At 38.1% G+C, this 13,342-nt stretch overlaps 1 protein-coding gene across 1 annotated transcript in view; it reads left to right on the forward strand.

Moving 5' to 3' along the window:
- FAM81B (family with sequence similarity 81 member B) overlaps positions 1-13,342 on the forward strand; it is a 58,463-nt gene that overhangs the window by 43,427 nt on the left and 1,694 nt on the right. The window contains exons 7-9 of the mRNA XM_024746944.1: positions 3,613-3,719; positions 11,254-11,389; positions 13,012-13,207. Coding sequence (XP_024602712.1) covers positions 3,613-3,719; positions 11,254-11,389; positions 13,012-13,207 — 439 coding nt within the window. The remainder of the gene's footprint in view (positions 1-3,612; positions 3,720-11,253; positions 11,390-13,011; positions 13,208-13,342) is intronic.

Raw genomic sequence — 13,342 nt, forward strand, 5'->3', positions numbered from 1 at the left:
GTTCATAGCTTTTATCCATTTCTCTATTGGGTTAGTTTTCTTTTCAATTTCTAGGAGCTCTTTATATGTTAGGGAGATGATATGAGCTGCAAATACATTTTTCCAGTGTGTTGTCTTTTGACTTTTGATATGCATATGTTCTCTATTTGTAGCCAAATTTATCAGTCTTTTTTTGTGTATGTGGCTTCTGGAATTTTAAGTCACATTTAGACCGAGCTTCCCCACACAAAGGCTTGAAAGAATTGCTCATATTTTCTTCAAGCACTTTCATGGCTTTATTGTTTATATTTAAATTCTTGGAGTTTGGAGTTTTCCCTAGAATAGGATGTGTCTTAATTACTATTTTAATTATTGAGACCTTGTAGTATTTTTACTATCCGGTAGAGCTAGTCCCTTCCACTGCTTTCCTTTTTCCCTTTTCCTGGTGATAATTGTTTGTTTCTGCATATGATTTTAAAATCAGCCTGTCTAGTTCCAGCAAATAAATAAATAACTCTGCCTTAATTTTTATTGAAATCATGTTAAATTTATAAATTAATTTTAGAACTGATATAGTCATAATGCTGAGTGTTTTATCCAAGAACACAGCATACTTCCTGTTTGTTCAAGGTTCACTTTTATATCCTTCAGGAGTGGTTTCAAATTTTCCTCATGTAGGTTAGGCAACACCTGAAACGTATTTTGAGATTTCGTCATCTTTTTTTTTAGTTTACTGTAATGGGGGTTTCATTATATCTTATAACTAGTTGTGAGTTGTGTGTTATAAAGGCTGTATTAATTTTATACTTCAGTGAATTCTCTTGATTATAATAATTTTTCAGTTGGTTTTGGTTTTTCCAGTCACACAACCATATGATTTTTAAACAATAATAATTTGACCTCATCTTTTTCCATTTTATACACATAATTTCTCTTTTTTCTAATTGTTTTGAATAATAACTCTGGTGCAATATTAAATAGTAATGCAGCGATAGCGGGCATCCTGGTCTCGTTCCTGACTTTAACAGAAATGTTCCCAGTGTCTCTCCTGTGATGGAGGAAGCAAGTTTTCTCAATAAGTGTGTTTAATACGCAATTGTTCCTATTTTACTAAGGTTTTGAAAATCAAGAAAGATTATAAAAATAAATTAGTCTTGTAGATATAATGTACAGCATAATGACTATAGTTAATACTGTATTGTGTATTTGAAAGTTGCTAAGAGAGTGGATCTTCGAAGTTCTCATCACAAGAAAAAAAATTGTAAGGTGATGGATGTTAAGTTATTGCGGTGCTCATTTTATAGTATATACATATATCAAATCATGCTCTACAACTAAAGCTAACACAATGTTAAATGTCAATCATATCTCAATTTTAAAAAGTAATTATGAATTATGTTAAATAACTTTGTAGCATTTGTGCAAATAATCTGAGTTTTCTCCTATACTAGCATAATTATTTGTATTAATAAATTTCCCTTTTTTTTTTTTTTAATTTTGCGGTACGTGGGCCTCTCACTGTTGTGGCCTCTCCCGTTGCGGAGCACAGGCTCCGGACGCGCAGGCTCAGTGGCCATGGCTCATGGGCCCAGCCGCTCTGCGGCATGTGGGATCTTCCTGGACCGGGGCACGAACCCGTGTCCCCTGCATCGGCAGGCGGACTCTCAACCACTGCGCCACCAGGGAAGCCTTAAATTTCCTATTATTAAACCATCCTTACTTTAAAAAAAGAATCAGTTGCACTTGATTATGATGTGTTTTCCATTGGGCTGCTGAACACTATTTGCTGATATTTTATTTAAGAATTTGGCATCAATGTTTACAAATGAGGTTAGTCTCCAGGGGCATTTTTTGTGCAATCTTTTTCAGATTTTGGAATCAATGTTGCACTGATTTGATTAAGATAATTTGGAAATTTCTCTTCTTTTTCTATACTCTGTAACAGTTTAAAGAGCATTATAATTATCTATTCATTAAGGATTTGGTAGCTTTACTTCTGAAAGTGTCAGGGCCTGATGATTTGGTGGGAAAGGGATGGTGATGGGTTTTGAGCACAGCAGTCAAGGCCCTCGGCCATAATATGCTCTTTATTGTAGGTGACCTGAGAGGAACATTTTCATGTGAAACACTGGGGAATTAAACAATAGAATTTTTAAAGTTTTTTTTTTTACTCAACTGGTTAGATTCTTGTTTCTTTATAATTTTCTTATTTATTTCTAGTTTAAATGCAAGGTAGTTAGTTGCTTTTCCTGCTTTTTGGAATAATTTGAGAGTTTCTTTGTAGTCACATGTGTACTTAGTTGTAAATGCTCAGTGGGCACTGGGAAAGAATGAGTGTTTTCTGTTTGCAAGTTTGATTGTTTGGCATGTAAATATATAAATAAACTATATTTGTCCTATCTTTTTATATACTTATTTATATTTTACTTATTTGACCAGTAAGTCAAGAGAAGTCATTTAAAATCTGTAATACATTGTCTCTGTTAGTTTATCCTTGTAATTCTACAACTGCTCAATATATAAGGTAAAGTTTCAAAACTATTTTTCACTGTGTATTTTAGAAAGAATGATTTTTACCTGTAAAATGATCATCTTTGTTCCTTTTTACGTATTTTGCCTTGAATAACATTTTATCTAATGATGTTGCTCTGCCTGTTTCTTTTCCTTTGCTTTGGCCATGCTTAATTTGCCCATGCTTCATTGTTAACAACTCTTGCTTTTGAGTGTACTTTCTATAAGAAGCCTGTATCTCGTATAAATAACCAATCGTGTGCTGTTGGTTGCCCACCGAACAATGAAATCCTTCCATTATTCACCTCCTTCTTTTCTAAGAGAACTTGGATTTTAAGTACCCACTCACCCCCACATGACCATCTCTTTCAGCAGTTGAGTTTGGCCAAAAGCAATCATGTAGTTTCATTCCCCTTGACAGCGATTACTTTTGACATGATTATGGGCTGCATAATCATGCATCTGTTTCCCAATCCAGTCCTTTTACCTAAAGAACTTCTTCAATGCTTCCAGCAATGTGGAAGGCGCTTTTACCCTAACTTCCAAACATGAGCTTGTTTTTTCCTATGTTTAAAATGCCATAAGTCATTTCACTTGGGATTTACTTGTGCTCCTGTCAGAATCCTACCTGGAAATTCCCGAGGCCTGATCTTAGACCACTCAGGTGTTTTCTTTGCAGAGCCCAATTGTGCATTTAAGCATTTATTCAATAGCATTTGGTGAGCATCTACCATTGGTCATCTAATGTGCGCTGAGGATACAGTGGTGATACAGGCTAGAGTGGCTTACATTGTAACTGGGGAGACAGAAAGTAAAGAAATAATCAAATTAACAAACTGATAAGCTAATGTCAATAGCATGTTTTTGTCACATCATCAGGTAATCTATTATCAGAAAGAATATTATAGACAGCAGAATGGAACACTCCCCTATTCTTTCCCTGAAGATAGTGCTATAACTGTTGAATCGTTCCTTTGAAAAAAAATAATTTTCAAACGCAGACATGCTTTAGGCTCAAAGCTGGACTTTTATTCTGGGCTCCTTTAGGAATAAAGTATAATTAACGTAAGTGCTAGTGGTTTTGTTCACACACAAAATATCTGCCTTTTGTACTTTCATTAGGTAATGCAGCTCTTAGGAAAGATAGAGGCTTCCAGTTGTGAGCAAATCTCAAATTTAAAGGTGGTCCAGGGGGATTATCACCAAGAAATGAACCTTTTGGAGTTCAAGTAAGTGAATGGAAGCTTTTTAATTGTTTAATGCATTCCAAAGTGTTTTGCTTAATGAAAGCATTGGCATTAAATAAAATCCTATCCCAGGAATTTGAACCTGTCCAAGAATTAAAGCAACAAACTGATGCAGAGAATATTTTACACTAATTTATACAATATTCTTAATTTTAAAATATATATATTAATTTGTCATTCTCTTTTTTTGTATAATATCTCAAATAAAATGATACTTTCTGATAGAGTATAATTTTAACTTATCAATTGTACATTAAAATGCCTCAATGTAAAGCACTATTGAACATACACTGATTCCACAAGATTATCAAATAATTTTTTAAAGACTTTGATTCACAAGCTTTTTTTTAATGATTTCTTCTAAGACCCTTTCCTTAGTTCTTTACAGTATCCCTATTTTAATACTGGTCTCTATCCCACATTACACCGAGTTTTCCCCTGTACAATGGAGAGAGCAACTAAGGAGACAAGATGCCACAAACATTCAGATTACTGGCCTCCTTATCCTCAAATCCTCCTTTCTTATTTAAATGACCACCATTTCCTGACACCATGGTTCAGGCAAAGGGAAATTCTAGGCACTTAGATGATACCACCTTACTGCTCCTTCTATTCTTGTTCTTTTCCTCTCTGTCTCACATCACTTGAGCTTAATGCCTTGGTCAAATCGTATTCTGAGTATACTCTTTCTCCATTTTTCTCCATCTCTACCATATTTCATTAAATCCCAGTGCCATTGACTATAAGATATACCATTACATTCTTGTACCTCTAAGACATGAAGCTAACAATTAAACCATAGCATGCTATCATTTTATGACACCTCCCAATTTCAGAGATGTTAAGTTAGGAAAAGCGTGTGTCTTAGAAATTGATGAACAACAGTAGTCATCACTAAAACTCAGAGAAGTAGGTGTCTTGGGTAAACAGAAAATACCTACTTTCTTCATATTCTAAAAAAGCAGGTTCTTAAATTCTAGCACAATGAGGGTGCTCAGTAAATATCTGTGCCATGACTGATCTAATCCCTTTAGCTTAGAATTAAGATAGAGAAAAGTGTCCAAAGGAGAAATAGAATAGTAAACTGTTTCTAGAAGTATAATTTAAGAAGGGATTTTATTGGGGGAGGAAAGGGACTTATAATCTGGAGTGGAAGACTGGCTTAAAGGGATCAAGAATATTAACAAATAGAAAAGAGGGGAAAAGGAAATGTTTGAGATCTAGGGCTGACTGCTTCACTGCAGGTGCTGCATACTTTTTCCACCTGCAGTCCAGTGGGAAATCGGCTTACAGATGAATCATCTAAATAGTTAAATCTGCATCTGGACACTTTTGTAACAGTATGAACTGGAATCTTTCTCTCACTTGAAATAATGAAGTCTTAAAATTTCATTAGTATTACAGTAGGTAGTAGTGAACTTATAAACGAGATTTTTTTCCCCAGGCAAACACTTATAAGCTCTAGTAATTCAATTACACAATTGACTCTTTTAAATTAGAAAGTAATATGCATTCATCATAACAAATAAAATAAGGCAAAGTTGAAAATAGAGGTCACCATTCAAGCTTCGTAATGTAACCAATGCTAACACCAGGGGTGTATCCTTCCTCACTTTCCCCCTCATTAATATAAATATGTAACAGAAAAGGGAGATTTTATGTATATACATATATAATATATATAACATACATTATATACAAAGAGAGAGCATGGGTTTTTAAAATAAATCCTACACACATTTCTCAATAATTTGTGTTTTTCCAGGACATCTTGGATATCTCTCTCTAGATCAGTGAATATTTTTCTAGCATTATTTTTTACAGCTGCATAATATTTTAACTTACAGATATGTCATAATTAATTTACTCATTTATCTTATTGATGCATAGATTCTTTCCAGTTTATAGCTACCACAAACAAAAATTATTGTGTGCATATCTTTAAATTTCCTTAGATATAGGTGCTTTTATTTCTATAGGCAAGATTCTTAGGTCAGAGTTTATGTTTTCATTAATTTTTATAAATTTCTTTCTAAAAATGTTGTAGCAATTTACTCACACCAGCAATGCATGAGAAGACCTTTCTGTACATTCTCATCCACAATGGATAGTCTTAATATTTGCCAATTAAAGGATAAAAAATAGCATCTCTTGTTTTCATTTGCATTCCCTTCACCCTTTGAATTTCCTTTTCTGTGAATTGCCCATTCTTACCATTTATCTTCATCACTTTCTTATCAATTGGCAGGATTCCTTCACATTAGGGATATTAACCCTTTGACTGAGCTATGTATTGCAAAGTATTTTGCTCAAAGAGAAAAGTAAGGCAGGTAGGCCTCTTTTTTTCTTCTTCTTCTTCTTTTCAATCAGAGCACTTCTCAAAGCAAAGTGGATGCGGTATATAGAATTTGCTTTACTTTTTTAAGAAACAACTGTTTCTGAACAAAGGGATTAAACGCTTTTGATAACATTAAAGTGTAAGTTTAACTGAGCAATTTTCCCATTTAGAAACTTTAACAAATTCAAGTTTAATGGTCAACTGAACATATTTTATATTGAACTTAAAAGCCACAGTACTGTCTTGGGGTTTTCTAGTGAATCTTTGGGACTTCGGCACTGATCACTAGACTTGACAAAGGAAATGCACAGGCTGGGCATCTGGACCCCTTCACTGAGCCTTCTCTTTCCAGAAGGGCCTTACTCAGATGTTCAGCTAAGCAATGTCCTAAGCTGACAACTGAGTGCTTATAGAGCAAGAGTCTCAGCCATCATGAACTACGGCTGTCTTTCAGCAAGGGGTGGGCAGGTCAGCACCGACCAGTCACTCCCTGGATAGCTCTTGTTGCTGACGCTGTTCAGTTGATAGTGATTTATAAGAAAAAGCATTTGGTGAATGAAGCAAATGTATAGAGTCAAACCTTACCACACAGCTTTGAAAATGCTACCACAGTAGAAAGTGGACCAGAGCAAGGACCTGTCTCATTTATCTTTGTATCCTTCACACCCAGCACATTCAGACACAAATAGAAGCCAGTGAATGAATGTATGTTTAGAGCACCTATAATAGGTAAGCTGTGTTTTGGAATATCCAAAGACATAATCATGGCCATATACAGTGGGGGAGAAAACACATAAATAAGTGACAAGCTCATAACAGGTAAAGTAAAAGTTGAGATGGTGTTAAATGAGATATATCAGTAGGCAGAAATAATAAATATTCATTGCCATTTTTAAATGCCTACCGACCCCAGGTGCTCAAGATGTGCAGGTACACCCAGCTCTGCAGTCTGGGTCTTATCTTTAAAAACAAGGAAACTTATAGTCATGGAAATTAAATAATTTACCCAAAGTCACACAGCTAGAAAGTCTCTGACTCCAAATCTCAGGTTATGTTTGTCAGTTTGTGATGTCTCCATCTCATAATTCCACCTACTGTAGTAAACTAACTGTGCTACAGAAATTTAGGGAAGGGAAAAATCACATGTGCTCAAAACTATGATGGTATGAGGCTATAAAGGTACTGATATTTAAACTCAAGTACCATTTAGAATGAACAATTAACAAAAGTCTTTGTATCAGAGTGGAGTCGGAATTGCTTTTTAATTAGTCTCACTAATTAGAAATCACAGAACATTGAGAAGAAATTAAGATATATTGGTTTAAACTTAGTAGAAAAAAAGAGTTTCTTGCAATTTATTTCTTGCTTCTGACATGAAACTAAGACTCTTAGACTCAATCTCTAAAGAAGCAATAGTACCAAGTCTAAAGCCCTTTTTCAGATATGATTACAAAAAATGAAAACATCTTCTGTGTTTACAGCCCATCAAAGAGCACTAAATCTTTTTATATTCCCATTTGGTTAGAGCCACCATCTGAATTCTTGAGAGCCTGGTAATAGTAACAGTTTCCAAGAATTCAAAATGTTCACGTCTTCTAAAAAAGTTCATGCAACAGATTGTTGAATGCAAGACAACTGGGTTTGAGACATAAGTGAACTGGTAAAACTAGCCCAGGATGGAGCTATGTCCTCATTTATGTATGTCATCCAGAACCAGGGAGGTCACTGGAATATTTGTTCCAAGCCCCATACTCTGCCCTCACCATTCACTCTCGCCACAGCTCTCTACCCTGGGCTCTGGTTATGTCTATAGAGCCCCGTTAAATTTTCTTTTAGTTTTCTGTAACTTTCTCCCTTATAATTGAACTTGGTGTACATTTTAACCTGATTCTATTAGTATGAAAATTTTTTTAAAAAACCAGCCTTTATCTCACGTTTATCCTAGTGAGGTCTCTGGTTATAATTTAAAAGTCTGACTTGTGTTTTGAGGAAAAAGGACAGAAAAAGCTATCTATCAATCTATCTACCTATCTACCTAGCTACCTATCTGTATCTAACTATATCTGACTGAAGTGCTCCCATAACCACTTGCATAGGAGATTTGGGAACTAAAATGTGAGCGTCATACTAGATAAATTCATCCTATTGAGATTTTAACTGTATGTTAAAATTAACATACAGTTAACACAATAACTGTATGTTATAATTAACAGAAAAATCATTCTTACATAGTAAGTCATGTCCACTATGTTAGGAAAAAGTATAAAGAGAGACAAAGATTTACATAAACCTCTGTTTTTATCCTTTATACCTTTCAAGGAGAATGCTTTTTAAATAATGCTTTCATATTTTAATAAACTACCAGCAGACAGAATCTGACTTCTGATTGTTATCAGCAAAGTGAGTCTCCAGTTGCAGGCAAAACCTTGTAATAAGGATCATAAGAAGTAATTCAGTCTTTATGGTTTATTTTAATTTCAGAGTTTCAATTACTGCCATGTCCTTCTAGAGACATTACCTGGGTACATTTAATGGTTCCTTGATTTTCAGAGGGATTTTAATATTTTGTCAGTGATGAGAGTAAATGCTCTCATTTATTTACACAGTGAAGGTGAGCACTGAAGGACGGATTCTTGATTGTAAAGCCACCTCTTAGTGATCTGGAGATTTACTGTCCCCCTTAACCATCACTATTAATTAATTCTTCCACCAGAGACCAGGGAAGATGAAAATCAAAGATTATGTCTCTAAATAGCTTGACAAGTCTATGATTTGTTATTTGTGAACGGCCCTAATAAAAGGTATTCAATGAAAAATAATAAATCATTTATTCAACCTCTACTTAACTGAGCACTTTCTATATTCCAGGCATTCGTCACAGCCATGAACAAAGCAAAATCCTTGCTTTCATGTGCTAGTGGAGAAGATATATATATATGATATATATCACATGACGATGAGCATTTTGGAGAAAAATAAAGAAGGGTAAAGGAATAGGGAGTGTCAGGTTGGACAAAGTTTTTTTTTTTTTTAATGTTGTCAAAAACAAGAAAAGCTTCTGTGATAAGGTGGTGCTCGACTATAAATCTGAATGAAATTAGGGCAGGAGCCATTGTATATTCCAAAGAAGAATGTTCCAGATAGAGGTAACAGTTGGCTAAAAAGAGGTTGTCCACCTATCAGCTGGGGGCTTACTTGTCTGAGATCCAACACCTGTTGTTAGCCAGCAGCACAAGTGTTTAAAAGTCATGATTAGACTAAGAACCGGAAGAGTAACCAACTTCACCTTCTTCAATGTTGAGATACTCATCTGCATCAGGTACGTCTTCTAGGTGAAAAATGAAGATCGGAATTTAACTACCATACTGCAACAAATATAAGTATTGGAAAAGTAACTACCTTTCCATTCCTTGATTTCATCATCCAAATCCGAGTTTCTCAACCTCGGCACTATTAGCATTTTGGCTGGATAATTCTTAGTTGTGGAGCTGCCCTGTGCACTGTAGGATGTTTAGCAGCATCCTGGCCTCTACCCACCACAGGTCAGTAGCACCTCCTATTTGTGACAACCAAAAATGTCTGCAGACACTGCAGAGTGACCCAGAGTCTAAATAAAAATGGAAGTGGCCTCACATAATTTGTCTTTTCCAACTATTAGTCCAAACACTTTTTCAGGAGAGCTAAAGAAGTGTATCCATGCAGTATATGTCCAGCATGCCTTAGGCAATTTCCAGTGATAAATATCACAAGTTAAATTAGCTGCATGTAACTTTTCCTGATCATTAGAGTAAATTACTTCAAGTCACCCCACATTGTAAGGGAGTCCTGAATATTTTCAACAACAAACAACATGCATTGTTCCTGCCAATCTAATATTTAGCCTAGTCTAAAAGGGAGTCTGAAATTAACTTCTTACCAAGAGCAAGTCCCAAGCAGAAAACATACACACAAACTACTTGCCAGTCCCCCTCCCACCTCTTCTCAATCCCGTATTTCGTCATTTCAGATGAGGATTCCCCTCTCACACTCTCAACCTCTCCACAGTGAACTTTCAAATTGCTGATACATGATTCCAATCATTTTAACCTCTGTAATACCATCTACCTCTGTTGTTGAGAATCCTTCGTTCTCTGTTATTTAACACTCCTAGGGTACATCAACTTGGTGCCAGCGATTCCTTCCTGCACACCTCTTGTTATTTCTGATTTTGCCTCACATGAGTAACTCAGCAACTCTTTAAGTCCCCCCAACACCCCCAAAAGAATCCACTCACAGAGATCCATTGGTGACCATGGGGACTTTACTGAAGATTTTGCCTAAAGCAGAGATGACGGCCAAGAAGTGTCTCCCTTGGACCCTCTGCTTCCCTAGATTCCTTTTAGGGCTCTCTTCTTTCTCCCCTCCCCACTTCTCCCTCTGACTGTTCTCTCCTTTACTAGACAACGCAAGTCCTCTCTGGCCTAGCTCCTCCCCAACCTCATAGTGGCCCTTGTAGAGCAAAGATTCGGCAAACTACTGCCCTTAGCCAGTCTTCCCGTAGCTAAGAATGACGTTTACATTTTCTAATCATTTTTTAAAGAAAAGAAAATTATACCTCATGACATGTGAATATTATATGAAATTTAAATTTCAGTGTACATAAAGTTTGATCAGACCACAGCCATGCTCATTGTTTCTTTATAAACAAGCCAGGCTAATTTGTGTCATCTGTGGCTGCTTTCCCGCTGCACTGGCAGCGGAGGGGTTGCAAAAGAGACTACATGGCCTGAAAAGCCTCAACTATTTACTATCTAACCCTTATGGAAAAAGCGTGCTAACCTCTACCATAGAGTAACACCATGCTAAGTGACTTGTCGAAGTAATTTTTCCGCACACACTCACTGCGCCCTGGGCCCCAAGAGGAAGCCTGCGTGGATGACACAGGCCTTTCTGCGTGCGTGTGCTCCTGCCACTGTGTGGACTTGCATTTGGGGCTGCGCAGATGTGTGTCGTCAGCAGGTGGGCTGAACGCAAGCTTGGGGCAGGGACACAGCATGTGCTCCCTCATCCCCCCATCACCCCATAAGTGCTTGCTGGGCACATGGACCCTCATCCAAAAAAACTGCAGACTTTTCAATAAATTTTGGCTTTAGGTTTAAATTTACTTATTAAAATAGAACAAACCACTTTTCCCCCTAGATTTAATGCCCTTTCAACGAGCCTATATAAGGAAATGGAGAACCATCAAAAATGGACAGAAAACCAGTCCATCCGATGTGAACAAGCCCACCTCGGCCATGTAAATCAGTGTCTGAAGCTCCTGCAGGAGAAACTGGTAAGGGGTTGGGTTGCTCATGAAGTTACCAGCCGCATGGCCACTGTCTAGACGTGAGCCACGAGGCAGTTTCGAAAGCCACACTTAAAAATTCACAGTGACCCTCCCTGCGCCAGTCGCTGATTTCTTAGCACTGGAATAGGAATCCAGAGGCCTGTCTTCTGGTCCTGTTTGCTACTACCCCACTCTGTGAACCCACACTTCTCAGAACGGGCTCTGCCTGTACCAGAATAACCCAAAGAGAGTTTTTAAAAGTACAGATTCCTGGTCCCAACCCAGAGCTGAAGCATCAGACCCTCCAGGGCCTTCCCTGGGAATCTGTGCTCCCGGACAAGCCCCCTGGGTGATGCTTAGATACAATAAAGCCTGAAAACGGCCTTAAACACGTCGTTTTACCTCTCCGGAGATCCACTGGTAGATCAAAGGTTTATCAAAACTCCTTTTCCAGGTCAGACCTTGTAGAGACACCCCCACGCTTTGGGGTGAGGTGACCGGGACATACAGGAGACCTGTCGCAGGCTCCCTTCTCCCACGCCAACCAGCACGGCCAGCACGCTGCTGAGCCCTGACGGCAGGGCAGCACAGGGCCATGAGTCTCACCAGTGGCTGCCAGTCTTGCAGATGATTCAGATGTTTCTGGAACTTCAGTAGAGGGGCTTTAGGCAGCCAGTAAACGACGCTCCGGTTACCCCACCTGAGTTTGTTCAAACTGATAGAAGCCAGGAGTCCAAGAGAGGGAGGTAAACGTGACAGCTTTCTCACTGACAGGCTGTTGAAGTATGTGTGGTCAGATCTGCAGCCAAGTGGGCCTGTTGGTCCTGCTCCGGATTTGGGCAGACTCCTCCACCAGTTCTAGGCAGACCTAGGTGACCACAGGGTCATCTGCAGGCAGAAGCCGCCCATCACAAGGAAGAGAGAGACGGGAATCCACCCTTTCTTCAGGCAGGTGGGACCAAAGAGGATCAAAGGGGCCAAGTCAGTCTCAGGCCCTGCTGGTAAATTGCCGGCATTTACATTTGCCAGGAGGAGCAAAGAAGCTAATTAGCGTCAGGCCGCCTCTACAGCCCCCAAGCTGCTGCCCATCAGAATCACCCGGGGAGCTTTTAAATGCCATCAATTCCCGGGCTCCATCGCAGACCAATTAAATCAGAATTGTGGAGGTGGGGAGGTGCTGGTAGGGGAGTTATGGGCCAGGTGATTCTGATAGACAGCAGGGTTAAGAGAAGCACTTCTACCTGAAGCCTGTCCACGTAGAGATAGGCAGCTGGAGGGAATAAGGACGTCTAACACACAAGCACGTCCAAGGAGCTCTGGTCAAGCAGTATCTAAAACGCCTTCCTTGGCTACACTTCTTTAAACGCTAAAATTCCAAATCCTCAGGCATTTCATAAAGACCACAGCCCTTTCTTTTCTCCCATAGCATGTAGAATTCCAGAAACTACAAATGAACAAGGCCAAACAAAGGCCAAACTTCCGCTTGTGAATAGCTTTAGATACAAGGGAACTTGGTTTGAATTCTCATGTTTAGCACAGAAACCCAAACTTATTAAAAAGCATTCTCTAAGCTGAAAGTCAAATCCACAAAGGTGTTCTGAAGCTTTATCACATGATATCTTTTGTAGGATATGTCTGAAAAAAAAACGGAAGAAAAATTACTGAAGCTTTCAAGCAAATTAGAGAATTTCATTAACAGGCAGAAACAGGAAGCAGATCTAAATGAAGTAAAGCACATAGAAAATAAACTGTCCAAAAAGATGAACCAACTGGAAAAGCACATCTGGGGTGAATTAGAGAAAATGCAGAATGAATATCAATCAGGTGAGCAGATACCTTTGATTAAGTAAAGAACGTCAGTCCTTTCCTATCCAGTCCCTCAGGGTTTTCTACTTTGAGCTAATGGCCAGGGAGCAAACTTGTCATTAGCGAAGTGACATCCTTTGTATTTAATCCAGC

The sequence above is a fragment of the Neophocaena asiaeorientalis genome, unplaced genomic scaffold (assembly GCF_003031525.2).
Source record: "Neophocaena asiaeorientalis asiaeorientalis breed wild unplaced genomic scaffold, Neophocaena_asiaeorientalis_V1.1 scaffold550, whole genome shotgun sequence".
In the NCBI taxonomy this organism is placed as follows: Eukaryota; Metazoa; Chordata; class Mammalia; order Artiodactyla; family Phocoenidae; genus Neophocaena; species Neophocaena asiaeorientalis.